The 27,692-nt window shown below is 47.5% G+C and overlaps 1 protein-coding gene across 1 annotated transcript; it reads left to right on the forward strand.

Annotated features, from left to right (window-relative positions):
* LOC115909974 (sodium- and chloride-dependent GABA transporter 1-like) lies at window positions 1-27,110 on the forward strand. The gene is made up of 15 exons (XM_030959739.1): window positions 1-27; window positions 3,533-3,701; window positions 8,278-8,409; window positions 9,669-9,769; window positions 12,742-12,851; window positions 13,220-13,352; window positions 14,542-14,676; window positions 16,081-16,184; window positions 16,478-16,602; window positions 17,282-17,394; window positions 21,899-22,030; window positions 22,751-22,853; window positions 23,263-23,363; window positions 24,127-24,294; window positions 27,006-27,110. Exons 1-15 carry the CDS (start codon window positions 1-3, stop codon window positions 27,108-27,110), a joined length of 1,758 nt encoding a protein of 585 aa, XP_030815599.1.
* Window positions 27,111-27,692: the final 582 nt, after the last annotated feature.

Raw genomic sequence — 27,692 nt, forward strand, 5'->3', positions numbered from 1 at the left:
ATGAAATCCCTCAAAAAAAGACAGTCTGTTTGCCAGAATGTGCATCAGCCTGGCTCTGCACCCACTGGGGACAAGGCAATTTTTTTAATGACTTGAGCAGCAGAAAACCAGGCCTTCTATACAACTTGGTGAAACACAGGTCACTCCTTTACTACCAGGAATTTTTGGCATTAGCTTTCATGAATTGCTTGGAACGTTCTGGCTTCAGAATATGGTGTATTTGGAAGAAGTTGAATGAGAAACCTGCTGTTAGTGTCATGTTGAAACTTTGACCTTGTTTTTGAGTCCTTGCAAAGCAGAGCCACCTCCATCTTGTAGCTCTGCTCTTATTGATTATCATTTTGAGTCCTTCAGGCATTTTGCTGTGCCCAAAGCACCGTGTGCTTTTCAGAACAAATAATCTGACATGACAGAGAGCTGCTGAACTGACTCTGCTCTCTCTCTGCTGTCAGCACAGGACAAAGTTTTGTGCTTGTGCTGGAGGAGACCCATGTGGATAAGTGGAGGGGTTGGCGTTTTGTCCCAGTAGGACTTGTTCAGCATGTGAGCCACACGGGAGCCAAATACTTGGCCTGGGGAGACTGATGCCTGTGTTTTTGCTGGTCAGGGCTATGTGTCTGGGGAAGGACATGGCACAGCTGGGCTGTGGGACATGCACAAGCCCTTCTGTCCTATCATCCATCACTGCAGAGAGACAGGACAGTAGGTGGGATGGATCTTCAGTGGGATCCTCTTGCCTGTTTTTCTATTTCTTGACTGTGAAGAAACCTCTATAAATCTAGCTTACTTTTTCTGAGCTGGAGATGAAGGACCACACTTTTCAGGTAAGAAGAAATTGCCAGTGTGGTCTGCTGTTCCTTTATCATCTTACCCCAAGTCTAGGAAATATGAGGTGTGACCATCTAGCTGCAGTATCACCCCAGAACTGTGGCAACAGGAACAGGGAAAAGAGCACAGGGAGAGCAGGATATAGAAATACTTTTTAAAGATAGCAGCTTACCTTCTGGTTTTTGTCTACAGAAAAAAAAAAGAAGTGAGTCTAAATGGCTCCTACCGAGTCAAATTTGTTATGTCTCCAGGCATAGCTTATTACCCTGACTTAGCCCAGCTCTGAGTTCTTCCCAAGGGTTTTGGTGCTATTTCTTCTATTTTGATTTATAAATTTTCTTGATTTTACTTTCCTCCTACATGTTCTGTGTAATCTTTTTCTCCCTGCCTTAGTGAGGAGCCAGGAGCTGGTGTGACAGTGCTATCACAAGGTGTAGGACAGAAATTGGATCTGTCAACCCAAGCCTTTGCTCTGAGTGTCCTGCAATGGTCTCTTCTGGCATCTGCCTCGTGGGCTATGTGAAATGGTCTCTTCTCCCCAGAAACCATTTTCATGCTGCTGGGCTTACTGCAACCATCCTGGGGCTGGAGGAGTGAGGGTGAGGCTTGGAGTGGGCTCTGTAGCTCAGGGAGCCTGGTTACAGACTTTGTCCCACAGCAAGGGGATTTCTGGCTTCTCCACTGACTTATCAGAAGGAATTACAGATATTTCCTGGTTCAGCCATTGCCTTCACAGCTGATAGACTTCTTCTAACCTCAGTGATGAATCCTGTGGGGGAACAAAATCCACCTGCTGTAATCATGGGATGCCTGCTGTTGTAAGCAGGAGTCATACTGCCATTGAGCCTGGATTTAGGAGACCAGCTCTGTCCAGTGCACTTTAGGAATGCCAGTTAATGAGCCCCCCAAACATCCCATGGGACAAATGGGTACTGTTTCTTTATGAGACTAGACTGCCATATCTAGAAAGAAGCTCAAGCAAGGTTAGCTTTAACTGCCAGTGCATGACACCTCTTTACAGCATTGATTTGTTTCCTGATATTTCCTGATATACCCATTTTGGTTTTCTTTCTTTTTGTGTGTTTGTTTATTTTCCAATGTTTGCATCTATGAATGTTTTTGTCAACAGACTTCTCTAGGAGACTGTAGCACTGATCACCCTCAGGACCCCTGGTGAGGATTAAATTTCTCTCTGTAAAATGGGCTGAGAAGTGGGTGAGAGCAAACCCCATGCCAGTCCTGTCTTCTGTGCTGGCTGAGGGGAGAGGATGAAACCAGGAAAAGTAGAGAGTGCTATTTTTCCTTGGAAGAGTCCCTCAACCTCCAATGACTTCCAGCTCAAGGTTTACTGCAGAATTGCAGTAGTAGATTCTGGTGGATTTTCCTTCCATTATTTATCCGCTTAATTTCCTCTTCTAAAGTCATATGAACTCTTGGCATCCAGCATGTCCTGCAGTGGGGAGTCTTGCTCTATAGCTATACATTTTCTGGACTATCACCTCTTGCTCTTTTTGAACCTACCACCTGCTGGTCATGGTTTAATCCCTTGCAGTTCTTGTGTCAGAAATGGTGAATACTTACTTTCTATGACACTGATACATTTATAGGCCCCTGCCAGCTATCTCTTCCACAGAACAATGGATCCTGTTTCATTTATACTCTCTTCACATGGAAGTTACTCTACTCTTTTAAGCAGTCTTTTGGCTCTCTTCCATGCTTTTTTCTGACTTTGCAATAGCTTGTGTGACAGGAAGAGAGAACTGCACTTATTTTTCAAGACATGAGTGCAATATTGGGTTAGGCACAGGTGTAGTAACATAGCCTGCTCTCTCTCTTTCCAAATTGTTTTGGTGTGATGGTTATATACTTCTTAAGAAGTAAAATCAATGCAGGTATTAACTAATTTTTTTAGTTGGACTCATGCAATTAATCATCAGGACTTTGAAGTCCTGACTTAATGGGATTTCAGTGGTTCACAGGCTGGCTCTGTTCACAGTCAGCACAAGCTGGATACACCTGGGGATTACAGAACCACATGCAACATGGTGCACAGGGAAGGGCTGAGCAAGCAGTGATTGCCTTGCCAGGTGCTGCAGGTGCACAGCTGTGGACAGGCTGTGTTGCTGCTCTGATGAGGGATAAATGCATGGGATTTCCAAGGGGAGCATATCCACAGCAGAGGTGCTGCTGCAAATCTGTGCTTGGCTGGCTGGGCCACACAAACTCTTGGATAGCTCTGTGACTGCTGCACTCAGTTTTGGACCCCAGACCTGGGAGCTCTGGCACCTTCATCATGCCCTCCTCCACTGTCACTCAGACAGGACAGGTATATTTCTGTGCTGTGTGGTGGGTCACCCACAACCTGTGGTTTTGCTGCATGCCTGCTGGTCCCAAAGCTCTTCCTGCAGAGCACTGGGATGAGGAGCAGATAAGATGAGAGTTGAGGGATTTGTTCTGTAATGGTAACAACCAAGTCTGACACACTACATTGACACAGGACATCTTCCTTCTCTCCTTTCTCACCAGGAGCTTTGCACAGTGCTTCCCATCCTGTCTTCTTGTGGCCAGGGCAGAAACTGCCTTTCCTGCTCCTCCAGCCCCTCAGCAAGAGTGGATTCACCTCTGAGCCACCATGGGCAAGATGGACAACACCTCTGTGGAGCTGAGCTCTCCCTCTGAGGTGAAGCAGGCAGCCCTGGAGGAGCCAGAGCCCATCAGCCCTGACGTCGTGAGCACCAAGAAGAAGAAGAAGGAGATCCCAGACAGAGGTTCCTGGAAGGGGAAATTTGACTTCTTGCTCTCCTGTGTGGGCTATGCTATCGGTCTGGGCAATGTCTGGCGCTTCCCTTATCTCTGTGGCAAAAATGGAGGAGGTGAGAGAAATTCACAATGAGCAGCCTTGTACCTGAGCAGGTTTTGGCTTGGTGTGGGTCTGGGCGAATGGGTGGTCCTCCAGCTGAGAGCTCTCTCACATGGTGGGAGTGATTAAGTTGTCCAGAGACAAGTTTCCATGATCTGTGGGCTTTACTAGCAAGTGCAGGCTGAGAAGAAGCAGTCCGAAGAAATAAGACAAGCAGCTTGAGTTCTGTCATGCTTGTGAAGTTCAAATTTGCTACAAAAAAAGCCAAAACCAAGCATGTGGGACCTCATTTACTTACAGGGAGGGCTATGCACAAATAGGCATTCAGTTGGATTCTGGGGCACCTCCAGAGAAACTGGTTTGCATCTGTTAAAGGTTGGGTTCTCCTCAGTCTAGGGTAGTCTCAAGGAAATTCTCTCTGCTCAGCTACAGAATTTCTGCACATCTTGGATCAACTCAGAAAACACACTTCTGTGCCTCAGCTCCCCTCTCAAATGGTGCTCTTTCTTCTGCCTTGTCAGGGAGATGCTTTTGTGGAGGGGAGTACAGGCAGGTGTCAGTAGAGCAGAGGCTCTTTCTTCTCACTCCATGCTGAGCTCTCCCATTGCTTGTGCCTGTTACTAAAGCAGCCCTCCTTCTCCCCTTTGAAGAGCTGCTCACTTCCTCGAACCATTTTACAGACTTCCTACACAAGTCCAAACCCATTTTCCTCACCTTTAAATCTGTATATATAATTTTAGTTTTTACCTGCTAGTCTTCCCACATTGCTCTTTGCTTCCCTCTTAGCTCTTCCTGTCCACATCCCAAGTGCCACACTCATTCATGCTGCTCTGAGGGTCTCTTCTCATGTTTCTTCTCCATGTCTTTTTAATTTTCCTTTTACCTTTGGCTCTCATAACTTCTCGTATCACCAGCCCATTTCTGCTGTTGCAGGCAGTGTAGGATGCTCTTCTCCTCCAACCCTGGAAAAGAGGAGAAGGGTCTGGTTCCCTGAAGCAATGTCCATTTAACTTCATAGCATTTAAGGGTATCTAGGCCCTTGCTCTGAAGCGTGTGGAGTGAGTCCTAGCAGGAGACCAGAAAGTTGGCAATTTTGACAAGAAGATTTCTAACTAATTATGCTGTTTTCATGGAATTGTTGAATTATAGGATGGTCAGGGTTGGAAAGGACCTAAAAGATCAGCCAGTTCCAAACCCACTGCCCAGGGCAGGGCCACCTTCCACTAGGTTGCTCAAAGCCACACCCAGCCTGGCCATGAACACTTTCAGGGATGGGGCATCCACAGCTTCTTTGGCTTTTGTGGAGAGGTGGAAATGTGCAGCTGAGCTGAGTGAGGTTTATGGGAGCATCCAGGCCTGCCCTGGGGAGCTTGTGCCACCAATGCCAGAGCCACAGTACACGTTTGTCATCTTTTGTCTGGCCACACTCTGGCTGCTAGCTCTCCTCATAGGGCATTTCATCATGGCTGGGTCCAGCACTGGTTGCTAGCCCTGTGGTTGCTGTGTCATCTCAAGTCTCGCACAGCTCTGTGCTGCCCGTGGCTGTCCCCTCACACATAAAGGTGGAGATGACAATGCCTGTAATTAGATGAGGGGTGTAGTGAAGCTAAAATCATAAAGCCAGCAGAAAACCTCGGACACAGGGTGCTGTAGAGGTGCGGAGCGCTATTTTTAGCACTGGCAATGGCACACGGGGCGATCTCTGCCCTGACAGCCGCGGGCGCGCAGAGGGAGCAGCCGGCTGTGAGCAGACACGCCAGGCAGAAATGCGGGAATTGGTTCCTGCTCCCAGCACCCTGCCTCCCCCGCCGCTTCGTGCCGTTCGTGGCAGCCTGGATGGCTCCCTCCCCTGGCCCTGCCGCTCCCGCAGCCGGCAGCCCTAAGGAGCGAGCGGCGCTGGCTGAGCCGGAGCTGACGCACGGGAGCATCACCGGGACGCGGCTCCTTCGCAACCGGGCGGGCACCGCCTCGGCTCTGCCTCGACGGAGCGCAGCAGACCGTGGGTGGAACGCTAATTTTAGCGTCCCGCATGTGCGCTGCTCAGAGCGCGGCCGTGTGGGCTGCTTCCATTACGCACAGGCAAATTGAACTGAATGGAAATATTGTCGTCTCACTTACCGCTGTCGCATTGCATCGGCTCACGGCTGGTTTGCTCGGCGCAGGGAGCCCGGGGCACGGCAGCACAGCGCTCGGCCCAGCCGCTGCGGGGAGCAGGCTTCACCCAAAGTGATGCCTGGGCTCCCTGCTGGCCCTGCACGCAGCTGGATGTGCCCAGCTGTGCCTCCAGTCTCTGCACCGATCTCTAACCTTATACAGTCCCTCTGATTTCCACAGAATTGTACCAGACTCCAAATTCACTCTAAATGCAGCTCAGTACGTGCTAAAAATTGCCTGTGAGATCCTAAGCTTGGATAACTTGAGAGAAAAACAATCCTTTAAATAAGCATCCTGCACTCCTCATTTGCCCACCAAGACTCAAAACAACACAGTGTAATGCTGCGTTCTGTAACAGCTTGTAATGCTCAATTTTTGATTCGTGGGCAGTGTTCCCTGCTTTAAGGATTAATTGTTGTTCTCTGCTGTGCAGCATTAGGAGCAGGCAGATTTGGGGCTGCACAGGGAGTGCCAGGGGCTATTGATCCTTCCTTGCCTCCAAGGGTCAATGCTCTGAGCAGGACCAGCGTCATCACCTCTGACACTCATGGATCTGGGACTTTCACAAGGTCACACACAACTGTATTTTGTACCAGCCTTCAAAATTCAGATACAAATTTCAGAACTGATTTCCCATCTGGCTGTACAGGACCTGGGGATATATCCATGCCTGCTTGGGGACCTGGCCCTTCAGAGTGGCAGTGGCATTGCCAACAGCCCTCAGCTCAAGGAGGTGGTCTGGTTTGTAGATTTTCCACTATTCTTGAGAATCAAGCCAGGATAAAAGACTTGTGTCCAAAAGTTTATTTGTTTGTTTTTTGGGTTTTTTTCCCCCCAACAGTCTAATAAGATCTTTCACCTACAAACCTTCCTGACCTGCTGTAGATGAGAAGTGCAGGATCATCAGAGCTGCAGCCAAATTTCATTAATTGCTTGCACAGAAGCAAGGAAGAGACTTGCACTGCTGCTAAGCTCAACCTCCAAACTGCACAGCAGCAGGGTGGCAGCAGCCTCAGAGCGGACTCTGGCTTCCCACAGGGCTCTCAGGGACCTGGACCTTGCAGGCTGTGGTGTCTAGTGAGCACACAGGGAGGGAGGCTGCTGAGCAGGCACAGCAATGCCCAGAGCCGTTCTCTTCTGTGCACCAGGCTGCTGGTGAAGCCAAGAGCCTGTGCTTCCACGCCAGCTTGTGATTCAGGTTCATGGTCACTGAGCTGCTGGCACAGAGAGTGTTTTCTCCCCACCACCCCCTGCCAGCTCCTCTTGCATGCTGCCTCCCATGGACTCTCATGCCGAGTGCTGGCACCTGCCTCTCCCAGCTGGGTTCAGCTCCCTGCTTGGCAGGCAGATGTCCCCAGCTGGGTGTCCCCTGAGCCAGCATCCCTGGCTGTGCCTGGCTGCTTCCCTGCCCTCAGAGAGCAGCTGCTGGAGCCTGGCTCTGCTGGGTGCAAGCTGGGCCACAGCTCTCCAGAGTGGCTTTGCTCGCTGGCTCCGTGTTTGCTTTCCTACGATTATCTGGAGAGGAAGACTCAGACTGACAGCTCCGCCCTAAGGCTAGTGCAGGAATCAGTGCTGTCCTGAGCACAGCCAGCCACTTCTGGGTGAACTGTGTCTTCCCTCTGTCCCCAGCGAGCATCTTCTGCAAAAGTTTGTCCTCCTCAGAAATGATGGCCTATTCCATGAGTAAGATAAAACTGGGCTTTGTCCCACATCCTAGAAGTCAGGATGACTTGAACTTGTACAGCCTTCCAATCACCCAGCAAGGCTCTCCTATTCTAATTGCACTTCTAACAGCTGGGTGCCAGTAATATCTCTAGTGAATGAGCGTTCTACCACCTTTCTAGTAGTGATGAGATGATTTCCATAGGGCCATGGAGAAGAATAATATTTTCACTAGGAATTTTAAGGGTAAAAGCTAAAACACAGGTGGGGTGGTATGTAGCACTGTTACAAGGGCCAATACAGTCTCGGTCACAGTTTTCTTAAAAGACTGAAACAGCTATAAACAAAGAAAGCAGTGGCCAATGCCAGATATTCCTGTGCACTATTCCCTCAAGAAGAAGAAGAACTGAAAGCTTCTGCAGGTAAGACAGAAAGCATCAACAAGTTATCAATGTCAGTGTCCAAGCTTTTGGGGTTGTTGTCAGATTGGGTTTAGCATTGTCTAAGCAGTTAACCAAGCGAGCCTGGCATTGTGTAGCTAGTGATGCCAGTGTATTTGTACACATGGTACACACATACCCACAGTGATAAGGGGAAGGCAGTGTGAGCTCAGTGGGAGACTCACCAAACACATCAACTCCAGCTGCAAACTGTCACCACTGGGAGAGGCTGCTCCTCATCACATGGGTGCTGCAGAGCAAGAAACTGCAGCTGGAGGCATTTCCTTCTTGATCAAAGGGGGAACTGCCTGATAACATTGCTCTTTCTTTCAGGGGCCTTCCTCATCCCCTATTTCCTGACGCTGGTGTTTGCTGGGATTCCTCTCTTCCTGCTGGAAACTGCTCTGGGCCAGTATACCTCTATTGGTGGACTAGGAGTCTGGAGATTAGCACCCATGTTCAAAGGTACTGTGCTGTATGTTTGTGCCAGCAATGACACGTAACTACAGGCAAAATCCCATCAATGGTTTGAAGGCAAATCAGCGAATTCCTGGGGGCTGGGATAGGGTGGCAGATGAGGGGGTTTTCCCTCTGTCTTTATCAAGCTGTCCTCAACCTCAATGTCTGCAGTCACGAACACCACTGTGCTCTGTTCAAGCAGTTTTGTGTGATGACAAGGGAGTTTATGGGACAAGGGACTGTGACAGAGGGGCTCTGGTTGCAGAAGACCCTTTGTTTTCCCAACATATGCTTACTTTAATTGCATGGGAATGCAAACTGTTGCTATGCTTGAAGTAACTGTTTTCTAGAAGCCAATGATGATTTAGAAATGCCTTGGATGTGGGAAAGTACAATTCTGCTGGGGAAGTGACAAGATCCTGTTTTCATGGAGCTCTGTCCATAGAGTACCAGTAGCACACTGGAAGTATTGTTCCCCAGTGGAAATGGGTGGCTGAGAGACATAAGGGAATGAGCCTCCCTTGTTGACCAGCTCACTGTGCAACTATAGCACACTCTGTGTTGATGAGCTGGTTCCCTTTTTCTGGTTTTCAAAAAAAAATTTGCTGTAGTGCCCGTGAACTCCCTTGGGTACTGGAGACCTGGATTTGTGGAAACCCAGGGCGCTGGGAATATTTCTCTGTCTGCTCTGGGGTGCCCTGACCCCCCGGGGGAGCACTGACTTTGATCCTCATTCATGGAGAAAGTTTCCTAGACTTCAAGATAGACTGGAATCCACAAAAGTGTGAAATGGATTATAGAGAGTAGTGTAGGTGTATCAATTGGTGAGAAATTTAGGTTTTGGGATTGTTAGTATGTTGTGGATGGAAGCAAGATGGAGGGCACAGGGTGTTATCCCTATGGGTTTCTTCTTCATGCTTCTTCTTCCTTCTTCTTCATGGGTTTGGGTGGCATTTTGTAATTGGGCAGAAAAGTCTGCATTGCAGGCTCTGTGGGGTCAGTTGTTGGGTTAAAAGGGGAAATAATCTAGGTGTCAGTTCTTAATTGGATAGTTTAGTCTTAAAAGACCTTGTAACAAGAGATTGTTGGCCATTTTGTGCCTTGCTGCTGAACTCACAGTAGTGAGACTGTTTTACTGATAGGAAATAATAAACACCTGAGTCCCAACATGAATTACTGTCTCAAGTGCCTTCAATCTAGGCCCAGAGAAACCAACAACAGGTACTGCCACATGGATTGATGCTGCCCTCTGCCTTCATTTGCAGGTGTGGGACTGGCAGCCATGGTTCTGTCCTTCTGGCTGAACATCTACTACATTGTCATCATTGCCTGGGCTCTCTACTATCTCTTCAACTCCTTCACTGCGGTGAGTCACGGGCGCATCTGCAGCGTGGCATTGGCTGTGCTCTGGGTCCCCACTCCCATTTATGGGCAGTGGTTTGTTCCTGACCCACAGTGGTCACTAGCTGCTCGCCATTTGTGCAAAGAGCCCTTGTCAACATTGTGCTACACCCTTCCTGAAGAGGTTCATCAGCCCTGGGGGCAGTTTTGTGGTGCTGATGGGTAGTGATGCTTGTCCTCTGGGGAGGATGGTCCTATCCCCTCTACAGGAACTGTTCCCCACTCACTTCAGTCTTTACAGCTCAGCTTGTATTTCTGTTTTATTTCTAGGACTGCTCAAATTTGAGCTGTACATTTCCAGAACTGGTTTTGTCAGGCTTTGTTACATCATGGTCTTATTTCTCAGAACTTGCTCCTTATCTTAATTAGTTCTTATTCACTTCTCTCTTGATAAATGATCTCCAAGGGATTTTTTTTTTCTGCTGGGAAAATGATTCAGAAAGTATCTAGACATCTGCTTGTGACTGTCCCCTGGTGTGTGCTTTGGTGTTATGGTTTATTGTGGGTTCCTCTTCCATAGCAGGGCCTTCTACCATACAAGGTTAGAATCATACCCCATATTAACTTCTTGGTAGCTGAACTATTTATTTCAGCCTAGAAACTGGTAAGAATTTCCTTAACATAACTCTCTGAGCAACCTGAAGCCTTAAAGACATCAACCCCATGGTTCAAATGGGATCTTTTAAAATGTCATTTAGATATAACCCTGAAATGCTATTGTGGACACTGTACATCCAATTTTCCTTTTTGTTCCAGCAAAACTTCAAGTATCTATCATGACTTTTGCTGAATCACTTCATTTGGCATTCCTAACTATGCTTCTACCACCAACACCACCTATCACTGTAGGATCCTGGATCTAGAACAGAATTATTGGCTGTGGGTGATTAGATGCACCCTCAGGGATTCCCAAATAAACAGAGATCTTCCCCAAAGTAACCCATCCCAACTCCACCCTGGGCAGGGTGTTTCTAAGGATAAGGCTTTGGTACATTCAGGTGTTACAGACCCTGGTGGGGACAGTGCTTATATGTGCATGGGCAGATCCTGGCATTTGGCTCAAGACCTTTTTTTTTACCAGAGAAATAATTCCAAATTCCCAAAAGGACCCAAGGTGCAAATGAAAAAGCCAGGCTGATGTCTGCCTCCTATGCCTCCTAAATTTAACTAAGAGAATTTTGAACTATAATAGGAGCCCAGCCTGCCTTCTGCAGTTTCTGTCCTCTGAAATTCAGAGGAAATGGAGCAGCAACAAACTGCCCCCAGCCTGCCCCTCCTTGTGAGAGCTGTGCAGCTTCTCTAACATGCAGACATTGAAGAGCTGCTGTGTAGCACTGCTCAAGCCACTGCCTTCTCTTCAGAGCAGTTAGCAAGTCCTCATGAAATCACCAGGTGAGTGCAGTGGTCTGTGTGGCTACTGGAATGTCACCTGCACCCCTGCAATAGTCACCATTCTGCCAGGATACCACGTTTGAAGGTGTCATCTGCTGGAGTGAACTGATTTAGATGGAGCAGTGAAGACAGCACTTAAAGGCACTGATGGCATAAGGCACTTAAAATACATATAATATCTTTTAAGAGCATGGCATTCACATTCTCTGAAAAAATTCCTTCGCCTAGGGTTTTTCTCCTGGGAAGCTGAAAGGCAGCGAGAGAGGCCTCAGAGAAAAGGAAAACAATTTTTATCTCATTTGCTTCTCCTGTGTTGTGTTCATGTGGAATGTGTTTGGAGATTGTTTACCCACAGGTGATTGCCTGATTGGACACTGGTGTGAGTTGTTTTGGCTCATTGGCCAATTGGGGCCAAGCTGTGTCAGGACTCTGGAAAGAGTCACGAATTTTTGTTATTATCTTTTTAGCATTCAGTAAGTATCTTTTCTGTATTCTTTGGTATAGTATTCTTTAATATAATATAGTATAATAAAGGATTAAATTAGCCTTCTGATAAGATGGAGTCAGATGCATCATTCTCTCCCCTCCTCAGTGGATCTGCTTTTACAATAAAGAGGTCTGCATTCCTGGAGGAATAGGGATGGATACAGACATCTTCTTAAAGCTTTATTGAGCTGGAGCCTCGGGTCTTATCTGCAGAAGGAAATCACCCAGAATAGCTGCTCTGCATTTATCTACATGCACTGTGCTTGGGAAAAGAGCTAGCTGCTCATGGAGACATATCTGAGCTGCTTTCCTTGGGCTGGCTCAGCCGTGGCGCTGCATGGCCTCGGTGAGTTGTCCTGCACACTCACACGGCCCCTGGCACTGCTGCTTCACTGCCTGCAGTGCCACAGCTGATTGCAGTAACTCTGTAGTGTTGTGCTGCTGTCACACTGTTACCCGCGGTGTAAACCTCTCCCAGGAATCCCTTTGTGCTGCTTATAATCAGGGCAGTAGACAGCATCAAACAGCTGCTGTCCTGGACAATTTTCTCCTGTGCTTGTCTGTTTGTGTAGACAGCCCGTTGCCTCCATTCTCAGGGCCATGTTGCTTTTTAAGCATTGAAATTGGTGTAAATGAAACATAAGAAACAAATCCCTGCTTATTCTTTCTGCAGTAAATTCCAGCCACTTGTTGAGTGAAGCTAGCAAAAAGTTGTAATGGTTATAAACACAGGATCCCTTGATAGTATTTTAATTTGTAGGTATTAATTATCAACAGTTAATTGGAAGTGACTTTCTATGTGGGGAATTGCTAACATTTTATTGGAGCTACAGTATTGCCCTAATCACATCATGATATTTTTTCCCCAAAAATCCTTGTCACAATTTATCGTATTTTTGAAAATTGTTCCGTTATTTTGGCTACAAGGGCATGCCCATCCAGTGGAGCTGCCATTATCTTTGCAAAAAAAAAATTAAGGGACTTCAGTTTAGAAGAAGCCAGATTTCACTTGGGAGATATCCCATGAATGATGACCCTGCTGTCCTTGTGCTGGTGCAGGAGCTGCCGTGGCAGAGCTGTGGGAACGCCTGGAACACAGAGCGCTGCTTCTCCAACTACTCCCTGAATGACACCACCAACCTCACCAGCGCCGTCACTGAGTTCTGGGAGTACGTCCCCAGCTGCCTACACCAGGTTTCTCCCCCTCCCTGTGGTCACTGTGCCTGCCCACCAGGGCTGTGGCTGTGCCCCTTGGCTCTGCTCCTTGGGCAACTTTGGCAGAAAGGCATTACAGCCATAGTGGGCATGGGGTGCACTCTGCAGATGCACGTCAGATGGACCTGCAGGCAAACAGTCTCTCCACCTCTCTTCACCTCCCTTTGTCCCATCACAATAATCCTCAGTTCTCTCTAGGGATTTGTGGGTTCTCACACTTGCCTGTACCTGGCCCTTCCCCCTCCAGCCACCTCTGGGAGCTCCAAATTCCTCAGCCCTTGACTGTTAGCCTTCCTCCTGACGCAGTGTCTCCCACCCTTAGGAGGAACATGCACCAGATGTCCGGAGGCCTGGGGGAGCCTGGCACCGTCCGCTGGCCCCTGGCTGGCACGCTGGCCCTGGCCTGGCTGCTGGTCTACTTCTCCATCTGGAAGGGCGTGGAGTGGACAGGCAAGGTACAGTGTGAGGGCTGGGTCTTTTGGTGCTACCTCTCATTGCTGTGCCGTCAAAATGTCCTCCAGACTCAATTTTATTTAAGTGTCTATAACTAAGGTTACACTGTTTAGAGGCAAAATCACAGTAGATGCTATTAAATTCCTGACATTTACCTTTCATGGCTGTGAAAATTGCTAAGATGTTTATGGTAATTTTCATTCTAAGTGTAGAGAATAGCTCTTGCCTGTAAGGTCATGGGTCTGAGCATGCATTCTTTTTGGGAAGAGGCATTTTCAGAAATTACTTGTATTTCCCACTTTGGGACAGCCCTTTGAGAGAGAAAGCTTCTTGTGGCCTCCCACTTCTAACAATCACAGTCTCTTAAATTGCCTCTGGTGGAAAAAATCTCACCATCTCCTTTGACAATTTCCCTGCTGCCCTTTTGATATTGGTGGGAGACGTTCAGATGAGAAGCCTGTTGTTATTCCCTGTGCAGTGGTCCAGGCTAGCACAGCAGAAAGGTGATTGCTTTGTTTAGTGAAACAGCAGTGCTGAGATGCTGGGATGTGTTATTTAGAGCACAGCATGGTGCAGCCAGACACTATTATGAAAGGAATAATCTAGAGGAGAGATCAGAAAGAAGCACTTCAGGGGTAGGTCACCTAAGCTGTTGACTTCCCCAGTGGCTCTCAAACAGGCTTTAGCTACACAGGCACAGCAAAGCCCTGGTGATTACTGGTGTGGGCCCTGTGATTAGGGACGGCCCATACCCGTAAGATACTGAAACAGTGCTGAAAAGAAAGCAGTGGAATCAAGACAACTTGTTCTGCTTGATGCATTGGTCTAGAGAAACACCAGCTTTAGCTCTGCAAAATAAGGATGTGATGACTTAAGGGGATTACTTCTGTGGGCTAAAATTATCCCTGTGCAATTCCCTTGTCTTTGGGCATTTCATCCAGACTTCAGCATGCTACTTTTGTGATTAGTGTGTCCTTGTGTATCATTGGCAGGGAGAAACCTCAAACAGCCAGAAACGTTACTAGCATGGGAATGGGGGACAGAAAATGCAAGGAAATGCTGCTGAAAGTGGCTGTGCCTGGGAGCCTGTCCCCCTCACAGGAGAACATGCCAGACTCGATGACACCATGGGCAGGAAAGGTCCTGGGCACTGGTGGGCTGATGGCTTCTCTCCCATGGGGTCTTTTTCAGGTGGTGTATTTCTCAGCTACTTACCCCTACTTCATGCTTTTCATCCTCTTGTTCCGGGGAGTCACGCTGCCAGGAGCCAAGGAGGGAATCCTCTTCTACCTCACACCTGACTTCAGGAAGCTCTCTGACTCTGAGGTTTGTAGCCTAGTGAGAAAAGCTCTTATCTCCCAGCTGTCTCTGCTTTAGGCTTCCCCAGGCACTTCCCAACTACTTAAAATAATTCTAGAATAACCCTGTACAAGTATTCATAACCCAAGTCCCATAGGCTGACACAAAACTGAGGAAAAGGTCCTTCATGGTGGAAATCTGTGCAGCAGCTCTGCTGTACTCAGGCAGTGTTATCCACAGGGTGTGGGGAGTCAGAAGTTATCCTGACAAAGGGACCTCCCCTCTGGACTGGGAATGCCTCATTTCAGTGACTGTTCTGGTGGTCCCAGAGAAAGGATGATGTGGTGCTGGCATGGGGGCCTCATAAGGACCACAAGCACAGCAGCAGTTTGTGGAAGTGCTTAAGTGATGAGTTAATGTGTTCTTAATGTGTTCTTGGTCACTGGCAGCAGAGAGGAGACCCAGGAGGAACAGGGATTCTTGCAAAAATGAAGTTTTTCAGGATACACAGACTCTGCATTTTTCAGCAATACTCCCACGGTTCCAAAGTCACCAGTCATGTGTGAGTGGGGACAGCTGGACATTTGTCACTTTCCAGTGAGGGTCCCAATGATCCCTCTTTCAGGACACTCTCTGTAACTATATTACCCACTGCATTGGCTCTAATGCAGGAAACAGGGTTCTCAAGACCAGAAGAGTTGTGTAAATACTATGCAATTAAGAAACAAACAGTCTGTCTCCTTTTCTTGAACTTTCTAAGATTTAACACCTTAAGGCACTGGGATCAGCTTTGCAAGCTGTTCTCTGCCGTTGTTTGCACAAACTGCTCCATGTTGGAAAATCAAAGACGCACTAGTGGAAGAGAAATGGAGGATGTGAGAGAAGGATGTGGGTCTCTGAGTGGAGCAGCATCCCTTGGGGACACATTGTGAGAAAGCAAACACACACACACAGAGACTCAGACAATGCAAGAGTCCCTTCTGATCTGCACAGGACACTGTTCAGAAATGCATGACCCTTCATCCATCTACATCCATCCTGTTGGAGGGTATGTCTGATGCTGGGCCAGACTGCACTTTGATACACTTGATACATGGGAAGGATGCAGATTCCCTATGTTCCAGTACAGAAAGGGCCCTACAGAAAAGCCGTGGAGAGGGACAAAGGCCATGTCATGATAGGACAAGAAGAATGGTTTTAAACGGAAAGAGAATAGCTTTAGATTAGATGTTAGTAAGAAACTCTTGACTGGGCCCTGCTGACAGGGTTCCCTCAGGTCCTGGCCACCCCAGTGGGCTGGACATCCAAGCACTCAGCTCCACAGTCTGCACCCCATCCCCCTGCTAGCCCTGCACTGTGCTGCTGCAGGACATGCACCTGCAACACGGAGTCCTCTTCTGCTGCACTCCTCCTCTGGCTCCTTCTCTGCAGGTCTGGATGGATGCAGCCACTCAGATCTTCTTCTCCTACGGCCTGGGGCTGGGCTCCCTCATTGCTCTGGGCAGCTACAACACTTTCCACAACAACGTCTACAGGTCAGCTGGTTTTTTCCATCCTCCTGTGTGGCTGGGACTCCTCATGGGTGAGGCAGGGGGTTGTGGAGAATCTGCCTGATCTCTGCTGTCCCCTTGCTGGCACTGTGCAGCCTAGGGGACACACTGTGATCTCTTTAGAGGAGCTCCCTGCCTACAGGACACTTGGTATGTCACCTGTGCTACCTGTCCAAGGCACAGGACCAGCTATCCACAGGGCTTGGTCTTTTGTTTACCCCACCCTCTGCTCTTGGTGGGACCTGCAGGTGGGTTTTTTCTCTCTTTCTCTCTTCCAGAGACTCCATTATTGTTTGTTGTATAAACTCCACCACAAGCATATTTGCTGGATTTGTTATTTTCTCTATCATTGGCTTCATGTCACACATCACCAAGAAGTCGGTGTCAGAGCTGGCCTCCTCAGGTAAGCAGAAACCCAGGTCCAAATGCAACAGCAACCTGTGACAACTATTTGTGTGGGGTGCTCTTGGTTCTTTCCTGACTAGGTGTGCTGAAGTTTTATTTTGCTGTAGTGAAATATTTAGGCCATTTGCTCTCTGAAACCTTCCTATGGAGAATAGATACTACCAATGTTTTCAGTAGATGTAATCAAAATTTGGAGTCCCTTTTTCATGCAAAATCTTGAGACTGTGGTCTCAGAATAATTTTTTTAACCAAGATGGGACTGTGTCTTTCTGCACGAGGACATATTTTGAAATTGCTGTCCTTCCAGAGAAAGCTTTTATCTCAAAAAACAGCATTTTGCGGTGGAAAAAAAAAAAGCACCAGGAAAGTTATAACCAGCTCTGAATATCAGTTTATTTTTCTAGCACAGTGCTCCAGCTCCATTTGGTTGCAATAATTTGATTACTGGATTACTTGCAGGACTTTTTTCTCCAGTCCTGTCTCCCCATCTTGCCCCCATGCCTCCCACCAAGCTGGTGTGTCACAGGCACAAAGGCACAGGTGCTCCTAGCTCCTATATGAAAACCCCTGAGTTCTTGGCTGTAATTTTTGTCTCTCTATTTAACTGTGGCACTTAGCTCAGACTTGCCATCAAATGCTTTGTGAACATTGCCTCACCCCCCTTTTCCTTACTGCAGGCCCTGGACTGGCTTTCCTGGCCTACCCGCAGGTTGTCACACAGTTGCCCTTGTCCCCACTCTGGTCAATCCTCTTCTTCTCCATGCTGATGATGCTGGGTCTGGACAGTCAGGTGAGACAACTCAGGGACAAAGTGGAGGAAGATACAAAAATGTCCTCAGGTACAATTGTGGGGTCCCCTTCTGCACTTGGGACAGTGCAGAGCAGAGTGGGTTTTTGCTCTCTCATGCTGTGGGGGCTGTGCTTTCCTGCAGCATTTTGGCATTGCTGTTGATGCCAACAACAATGCAACCCTGGGCAAAGCTGCAGCTCCCTGGCCTGGTCCATAGGTTGGCAGGAATAGATCCTGGCAGAAGGAAGGAGTCATGCCTTGGAAAAGGCTGTGCTTGGGTATCTTATCTGATAGATAAGGCTGTGCTTGCATCTTATCTGATGGCAAAGTTTAACAAGATACTTGAGGGGGAAGAAGTTAGATATAGCAAAAGGTCTCTACCCTGCCCCCTCAGAGCCCTCACAAAACAAACCAAAAAACATTATCTCTGCATTTTTACAAGTGGTGATAGGGTTTTTTCCTGATAATTCAGCATCAAAGTAGCTACTCAGTGAAGCAGTGGATTGCAGCATGCCTTCCTTGGGAGTGTATAAAAATCAAAGGTTCCTGCAAAAACCTGCACTTGGTCTGTCATATCCACCCTTGTGCCCCTGTGCTCTTCTCTTGCAGCACAAACCACCAGCACAAAATGGATGCTCTCTTGGACTATAGGCAGTGTTCATAAACCCAAGCCTACTTCACAATCAGACTCAAACCTATTCCTGAAATGTCACACCTGGTTTCCAGGAAAATCTAATCAACCAAACCTGGTTTTCAATCATGTCACACTCTCATATGCATTTTATAAAGTTCATGAATGCATTACCACAGACATTATATAGGGGAAAAAAAATTAAATAATACCTGAATGTTCTTAAAGAAACTACATTTACAGAAAAAAATTATCTGCATGGATTATTCACTCAGTGCTGGTAAATGGAGACATGACAATAAGCCCTCTAAGCACTCTGTGTGGAATTTATTTGCTGCATTTGCTTCTGAAATACCCCTTGAAATTCTCCACGTCCCTCCTGACAGCCAGTTTCAGAGGGCAGACAGTCTGTTGGGAGGCCATCATTGCCTGGAGGAAGAGGCTGGGAGGTGGGGAATGAAGCATCAAAAGGAAAACAAGCTTTTAAACAGCACAGCTAAATACATGTGAAGAAGCTTTCTGCCTGCATGCTGGAGCTCTGCCTCTTTCAAACACACCAGCAACAGCGTGGCAGCTTCTGCTTATAAACCAGCGAACACAGGCTGCTACAATGGCTGCAGTTCCACATGCATTTTGAAGCCTTCAGTTAAAAAAGAAAAAAAAAACAACAACAACAACAAAAAAAAAACCCAAAACAAACAAACAAAAAAAAAACCACAAAAAAAGGGTTTTTCTGCATGTTGATTGCATATCCCAGGGTGCTCCTGTGGGATGAGTGACCTGTACTGACAGACACCTCCCTCCTGTGCCTTGGTGTTCCCTCTGCTCTGATCCATCCAGACTTCAGCTCTCTCCCATCCAGAACCTCTTTCATAATATGCTAGAGCTTCCTTTTACCCTACCAGTTTCCAGGTCAGGCATTTATTGCTCAGGGGAGCTGGCAAGCCTTGTGACTGCCAGCCCTGTGTCTGTCCCATGTGAGGCTGCCTGGCACAGGTTGGTCATGAGGATTTCCAGCTACCAGCAGTGAGACCACTCTCGTGGCTCCCAAGCCCAGATTACTGCACCCAGCAGCTTGTGTAATGATTAGGCCATTGAAGAGGAAAAGGAGCAAAAGAGAGAAGTTAATGGAAATAAAATGCTTTGGAAAGAAATAATATCATGGGGTGAGGCATGAAGAAGAGAAGAATGCATGCTAAAAATTGTGTCTGGAGAGGGTTGGTGGGAAAAGGAGAATTTTTTGGAAAGCAGATTGCAGTGGCAAGAACAGGAGGCATCAGTGCTCAGCTCCTTGTCACTATGAAAGCAGCATGGTTTCATTCAGGTGTCTGCATGTGCAAGCAGCCAAGGTTTGGTCTGTAAGCTGGGAAAAGTGAGCCCCATACCAAGCAGCTGCAGTCCCTGGGGTGGAAAGGTAAACCTCCTCCAGGCTGCATCCCCTATGGAGTCTGAGGCTGTCATGAGGCAATTTTCAGTAAATGGTATGAAGGTCATTGTCTGTTCCATGACTAGAAAAAGCAATGTACAACCATTTGTTTCTCCACCTTATCCATTACACAGGAGCTTAATTTTGATAGGAGACAGAGAGAATTCAACTGACTTTGTAGCCCTGTTCCTCACCACCCATCTCCCTGTCTTTCCCTTTGAGCATTCCCTGATTTTGATCATTCTTCCTGCACCGAGGTGCTGTCAGCTTTACTCCATCCAATTTTCTAAGGCATCATTTTCTTTGCTCCTTTTCTGCTGGACACCACCCTCTGCCCATGACCAGGGCTGCTCCCCTCCAAATGCATTTGCCTTTCTGGTCTCAGATCCCCTGGCCCTGCCATGGCCCTGGCAGTGCCTGGCCATGCATCCACGTGGAAGGAATAGCTTTCAGCAGTGTTTTTTTTAGTCATGCTATCTCTTCACACTGTGGTGCCAGCTCAGTCCTGACTCTCCCAGACAAGAAGCCAGGTGGGATGGGGTGAAGCACTCACTGTCAATGGCTTTAAAGGCAGCTTAACCCATGCATGAACAGCAAAAGATGCTTTAATGGCACTTGTGTCCAACATAAAAAGCTTACCTCATTCAAAATTCAAGTGGAAGCAGTTGAGCTTTGATGCTCTGGGAATACTGGCTTTCCATGTGGATATAAAGCCCTGGGCATGCACATCTCCCTTTGCCTTGCTCTGCCCACGTGGAAGGCAGCCCCAGCAGTGTGCAAGCTCTTACACCATCCCTGCCCAGCTACAGGCTGTGGTATTCACATTCCCTCTGAACAGAGAGAGGCTTTGAGAGAGGCAGAGAAGAAAGGAAAACAATTCTTATCTGTGCTTACTACTCCTCTTGTTTTACACATGTAGAATGTGTTAGAAAATTATTTACCTAAAAAAATTTAGTAATTAAATACTACTAAAAGTTATTTTGTTTCCTCAATCACTCAAAACTGTGTCCTGACTGTCAAGAGACAGTCACGAGTTGTTAGTTAGTAGTAAGTATTTCTTTAGTATTCTTTGTAGTATAGATATAGTGTAGTATAATATCTCTCTTTAATACAGTTATAATGTAATATAGTATAGTTTTAATAAAACAAATATGCAACATTCCAAAACTGTAAAATCAAATACCAATCATTTCCCTGTGTCGGGGTCCCTAATTTTACTATAATAGACTCAGGCACTCCATTTTTTTCCACACACCTTCCCAACCTCTGCTGCTCTTTTTGATCTATATACCTTCACCTCCACTCTAGGGGATTTTTTTTCTTCCCAGGGATGGGGAAGTCCCTGACATCGAGAAGTGATGAAACCACTTTAATTTTCATTGCACTGGCTTGTACATTTGCTCAGCATGACCAGGGAAGCCAGTTTGCTGCCCTCATAAATTCCCAGGGTTATTGCTGGAGGCAAGATGTGCTCTCTCAGAGAGGGTATGTTACCTGTAATTTCTGGGAGCGAGATATAAAAGTAAATCTCACAATTTATCAAGAGATGGGAGAGAAGAATGCACTTCACAAGGGCAGTCAAACTGCCCTTGTGCCAGAAGGCAGAACTAGTAGGAAAACTGGAAGCAACACTCATGGGGATTTCGTTATGTGTTATGGTGCAGACAACATTATTACACTGTGGCTGGTGCAGCTCTGCACAAACCATCCAGGGATTTCCACCTCTGGAGAGATGATGTGCTGTGAAGATGGGCTTTTGGTGTGCTACATGCATTTAATGTTGTGTGCTTGAAAAAGTGAAATGCAGTCAAGGACTGGGTAATCAGAGATGTTGTTATTTACGTGCACAAAGGACTGGGTAATACAGGCCCTTAATGAGCATTTTAGATCATTGAACAGCACAAGGGCTGCTGCCACAGGCTGAGAAGAGCAAGAAGGGGAGAGCAATAAAGGTCCTGCACGTGTCCCAGCAGCAGCCAGACACACAACTGTGGCACAGGGCCTGGCAGCGTGGGGAGCAGGGCAGCGATAGGGAGGCCCTAGAAAGTTTGTGGGAGGAAAGAGGAGGCTTTTCATGAGAAGCAAACGGCAGAGATTTATCTGAGCTATTTTTAAGTATTTAACTTTGGTGCTCCTAGCTCCATCTATATTCAGGGGGGAGAGAGATGAATTTTCAGAAGATGGTTCAGACCAACTTTGTGCAGAGATGACCCTTTCTTTTCTGGAGTCTGCAGAGTCCATAAGGTTCTCAACATTGAGGTTAAATGTGTGCAGGTTAAGTTACTTATATATATATCCTCAGATATATATATAAATATATATATACTTATATATGTATATAAATTTAAGTGTATATATATATACTTATATATATAGAAATAAAAGTGTGTGTGTGTATATATATATATTTATATATATATATCATCATTGTATGCCTTTTCTCATAGTTCTGCACTGTGGAAGGGTTCATTACAGCCCTGATGGATGAGTATCCTCAAGTCCTAAGAGCCAGGAAGAAGATCTTCATCGCAGTTGTCTGCTTCATCTCTTATCTCATTGGATTCTCCAACATCACCCAGGTACAGATTGTACAGGCCGTGCTTGTACCTCCATTCCTGACTCCTTTTTGGCCACTTGGCATATCACAGCACCACCAAAGCTTTGGGACAAGTGACAGCATTTCCCCTATTCTGGGTGAAGTGGTTTGCTCATCAGTGCTACATCTCAAGTGATCTCATCTTAGGATGCCTCCGTAATTTTTACCTATAGTCAGTCTGGCCTGTTGTTCTGCTATTTGCAATAAGGACTCAAGCCAACAGAGCCCAAATTTAGGGAATGTTTCCTTCAAAGGGTTAAGATAGCACAAAGAAAACCTGTGTGTTGGGGGCTTTAACCTCTGGAGCTGAAGCTGAGGTTCTCGTGAGGGGAGATGAGGGCTGAGTGGTCTGGAGACCATTTGTGGAGCAGTGTGGGTTCATGAGGAGGCAAGGCAAAACTCCAGGGAGGGGCAGAGCAGGCTAAATTGACTCCTTCTAAAGCAGAGAAATAGAAGAGATCCTAGTAATTTCTTTTCTCCTCACCATGGGCTATGCCTGAGCAAGCTGGCTAATTGTCTGCAAGAGCACATCAGTTTTGCTGCTGGGAACCAGACTCCAGTGGAAACATTGCAACAGTGGCTCTACTGTCCAAGGAAATAGACATTACACCAACAGACACGGACAGTAGCAGTCCAAGCTGCTGGCTGATATTGTTGTCATCATCTATAACTAAACTCCTTGACCCTGTTTTTGTCTTTTCAGGGTGGCATTTATGTCTTCAAGCTGTTTGATTACTACTCAGCCAGTGGCATGTGTCTTCTTTTTCTTGTCTTCTTTGAGACCATCTCAATTTCTTGGTGTTATGGTAAGCACAAAACACCTTGTTCCTTTGTTTTCTCTGTGGGCATGGTGACTTACTGAAAAGGCCAAAGCTAGTGAACACCATGACAATTTTGCAGCCAAAAACAGCTTAGATTGATAACTTCAGAAAGTCAGGAGTGGAAGGCTGTCCTCTCACTTCTCCAGGCCTTTACGAAGACATCAGCACAGATTGGCAGATGCCCAGGGTCCTTCCACCTGGGCCCTCAAGAGGACACCAGGAACATGGAAGCTGTTAGCATGAATTTGTGTCCCACTACCCCATCCCCGCCAGCTAATTCTTCTCATGCCACCCTGTCACCCTCTTACTGTGCCTGGCCTGTGCTCTGCCAGGAGAAGAGATGAAGACCATGGTGCAGAGATTTTTTTTTCCCAATGCTCATTTCTTCTTGTAGGTGTGAACAGGTTTTACAGGAACATTGAAGAAATGATTGGCTACAAGCCTTGCATCTGGTGGAAGATCTGCTGGGCCTTCTTCACACCTCTTGTCTGCCTGGTAAGACCTGGGGAATCCTCTGTGAAGGAATGAGTCTAGAAAGGCCTCTAGATGGGCTGTAGGGAAACATTCTGTTCTCAACCCAGTGCAGGTCTGGTGCAAGAGGGTCCCAGGCAGACTGGAGATGGGTAAAGTGATAGAGGAGACTCTTTCACTCTGCCTGCTGGAAATCACCCATAAAAATGTTATAGCTGATTGCTTTTAATCTAAATGAGGCCATCAGTTCCTCATTTGTTTTTCTTTTTCCTTTTTTTCTGAGATGCCAGAAGATAAGCAAAATAATGTAATGTTTTAAAAAGCTATTATCAGTTCTGGCTTTCAGCTACTCCAGCTTCAGCCTCTGGCAGGCTTATGAGAACAAAAGCTATCACCAAATGCAGGATAACTGGCTGCAGAGCAGTTTGGCCTTTGCAGGTTCCTGCCCTCCCAGCAGAAGCAGTGCAGGGAGTGGTGTGATATGAAGACTCCTGAGACCAGCTGTGAGGATGCTGTTTGCTTGCATGGGAGCTGCTGTGGAGGCACTGCTTGTCTGAGTAGTCTAGGGAAGAAGGAAATATGAGGTATTCCAATTCTAGCTTTTTGGAAAGCTGAGGTTATCTTATCCAGCTCAGGGTAAGAGGAAATGATATGAAATGACCAGTTGGTGGGCTGAAAGAATCAGACTAATGAAAAGAGCTGTTGGGAGCTAAGAAGTTAATGAAGGAAAGAATGGTGGGACCCTGATTTTGCACTTTCCCCTGCAATGGCTGGTGTTCTTTTCCAGGGTGTGTTCTTCTTTAGTGTGGTGGAAATGACCCCTCTGACTCTGGGCAAATACGTCTACCCTGTGTGGGGCCAAGGCATCGGGTGGCTCATGGCCCTGTCCTCCATGTTTCTGATTCCAGGGTACATGCTCTACTCCTTCTTCACCTCAACAGGGACTCTCCGGCAGGTAGGAACAGCTTCACCACCCTCTGCTCAGGGTAAGCTCCTCCCTGAACTGAACCTGGACCAAGCAGAGCCTGGTCCTGCTCTGACAGAGTTATCAGAGTGCACCAGGTTGGTGCTGCAGGAGCTCTGTGCACCATCTCCCCCAGGAGAGAGGGAGGGCTCAGAGCAGCCCCAGTGCACTGAACAGCTTCCAGTGACATGGGCTTGCTGGAGAGGAGCTGCCAGCACAGCTGAGCAGGGCACATCTGACTCTGGGAGCTCTGCTGGGCTGTGGCTGGACATGCAGGTAGACCTTCAGGTGGTCTATCCTTTTATGTCTGTGGCTCCTCATTCAGATTTGTGTGACCACCATCAGAAAAATGGAGCCCTCCTTCCCCTTCGGCATGGGGTGCTGGAGCCATGGAAGAGTTTGGGAAGAAATCCTTGAGGTTTCTTGACATAGAGAAATCCCAGCTTCTGAAGATTCCGGCTATGAGCATGTTTACTTGGCACTCCTCATCAGGGAGACCAGCACCTCCAAGCCTGAATCCTGAAATGTCTCAGGCATTCTGCTAGCAGCAGAAACAAGTACAGGGGTGGTTTGTCATGTGCCTTTCAGAGAACACTCAGTGACTGAGGTGTTAGAAAGCAAGAAAGACCCACAATACTCCCCCACACTAGTCTTGTTTAAAACATTTTCTTTAGTTATTTGAGCAGGATTTTTTTAAACAATGAATCATGAGTCTCTATGTCATATTCGGTACTTACTGTTAAGATTTTATGTACAGTGTTGGCATTCAGTCTTGAGAGCACTGTGCCCCAAATCCCTGGCTCAGTGCTTACAGCTGTAAGAAGTCACCCCAGGAGTGTTGATTTATGGCTTTCCCAGCCCAGCCGGAACAACAACCAGATGCCATCTAAATCACATGAGTTTACTTTAAGGATGCTGTATTTTTAACAAACTTTGACTCAAAGAAGTTGTGGCTGGAATTACTGGCCTGAGGTCAGCTTCAGGTTCCCTACCTTTGAGGTGAAGTTGCAGGTGGATTTGAGTTTTCTTCCTCCCAGCAATCCATTTGGATGGGCTCTGATGTGGGTGAACTGGGTGGGTTTGGGATCTTAGATCTGCTTTCAATTTCTGGTTTCTCATGTGAAGCTGGGTTTAGATACTTGTCCTTCCTGCAGGACTCAAGCTAGGGTGTTATGTCAAGCCACTTCATTGACTTTGGGTTGAAGGCTAACTGAATTCCAACTATAGGCCCTTTCTTAGACATTTACAGGGTTCCTTATTCACTCATCATGTAAGGTGGAAAAGGAGTGAAGAGAAGCCTGAAAGTACAGGTATGGGTTCAATCCTTTGCCTAGTCCCAATCCTGTGTCACTGGAGATGGAGAAAGCACAATGCAGCATCTGGGGGAGCCCGAACTGCTCTGGGACCTCTCAGGAGCAGCTCAACTCCTCCTGACCAAAGGCTTGTGCCAGTTATATCCACAGTCCTTCCAAAGTGCTGTGCATTCCTGTGCTGCCCCAGGGGCTTGGAGGGAAGCTCATGAGTGTGTTTCCACCCCTCTCAGCATCTTGTGCAAACCATCAGCACCAGTAAGTAGCATGAGTGGCTGATGTGCACCCGCCCTGTCTGACTCTTCGCAAACATCATGAGACCCAGACCCCCTCTCAATCATTCATAGACCTAGGAGTGAGCAGCAGATGGCAGCAGGAAGAAAGTAGGCTAATCTGTGCATGCATGTGTTGATATCAGAGAGACAGAGAGAATTTTTGGCCTCTAATATACGCAGATCCTGGATTAATTTGTAATAGAGCTGGAGGGAAATTAGATGCCAATCCTGAATAAAGTGGTTTTGACAGACAGGAAAGATTACAAGTCATTTTGATCCTACTGAGCCTGAATGTTAGAGGGGAAAAAAATACAATGAGTGGCAGAAGCAGTTCAGTGAACATTTCAGGGAATTCACCCAGAAGCAGCCACTTCAGTGGTGTTGAAGGGTAGAGGTTTGTTTCCCTTTACTGGAAAGAGGTTCTACTCCTCTTAGTGATGTCTGTTCAGGTCAGGCTTAATCCTCCTCTGCATTTTCTTCTGCAGTGCACAGCACCAGTCCTTCTCTGACTGGCAAAAGCGATTAATTCTTTTTCATCACTCCTGATGCTCAATCCACATGCCTCCAGTAATGATTGGCCCCTCCATATTTTCATGGGTTCTTGCTTCACTTTACTTGACTCTGCAATTTCCATTTGATCAGCTCAGGGTGGCAGGAATTGCTGCTGTGCAAAGGTTTGTGCAGGTGGATGTTCTGATCAGCATCAAAGGCACAGACTCTAACCTTGTTAACCTGCTGTAGTTACTTAGTAATGCTCTGTAATCAACCCTAATTGAAAAATAGGTCTGCTCTGAAGCCTGTGGCATTGCAGCTCTCTCTTCTTCCTCCTTGCAGCTGGTCTTGCCTGGTAACAGTTTGCCTCTTATCAGGATGCTCCCCCTGCTTCAGATAAAAGGAGGAGCTGCTGTGCTCTGTGCAGCATCAGAGCAAAGGTGACTCTCAGAGGCTTTGGGGTACTACCAAATGCTGCTGGAGGAGTCACTCCATGCACCATCCCCTTGCCCTGCAATCAGGGTCACCTCTGAGACATGTGGTGAGGATCCCAACCCTCAGCTGCTGCCATGCCCTGGCTGTCCCAGCCCTGGCTGACACACTCTCTCCTTTCATTCCTGGGCAGCGTTTGCAGCAGATGACCCAGCCCAGGCCAGAGGGGCACGCTCACAACAACGGCCTCCAGCCCAAGACAGCCTTGAACGGGAAGATCTCGGACGCCGCCGTGTAGGAGGAAAGCCCCAGCTCCTCGCTCTGCCCTGTAGTTGCTCAAAGCTCCACATTGTCCCTCGAGCTCCTCTGGCACAGCTGGCTGTCCCTGGCTCTGCGGTGGCTTTTGTTTGTCCTGGTGGACCTGGTGGAGGAACCTCTTCATGGCTCTTCCTCCTGGCATGGCTGACCAAGGCCCTGAACCAGCTGCCACCAGGGCATTGTGTGGTGGCCACCTCCATCCTGCAACATCCTGGTCCAGGGCATTGTGTGGTGGCCACCTTCATCCTGCAACATCCTGGTCCAGGGCATTGTGTGGTGGCCACCTTCATCCTGCAACATCCTGGTCCAGGGCATTGTGTGGTGGCCACCTCCATCCTGCAACATCCTGGCCCAGGGCATTGTGTGGTGACCACCTCCATCCTGCAACAGCCTGGCCCAGGCCCTCCCCATGGAGGAGCAGCTGGTACCCACATCTTCCTCCTCCTGAGGAGAGATGGTGTCTCTGGAGAGCTTAGACTGATTGTTATCCACTTCTCAGTTTTTCTTTCCTTTCCATGTGAAACTCCACCGAGCATCCCCCAGCACACAGCTGTGTTTCACC

Source organism: Camarhynchus parvulus, chromosome 1A (assembly GCF_901933205.1).
Source record: "Camarhynchus parvulus chromosome 1A, STF_HiC, whole genome shotgun sequence".
Taxonomy (NCBI): Eukaryota; Metazoa; Chordata; class Aves; order Passeriformes; family Thraupidae; genus Camarhynchus; species Camarhynchus parvulus.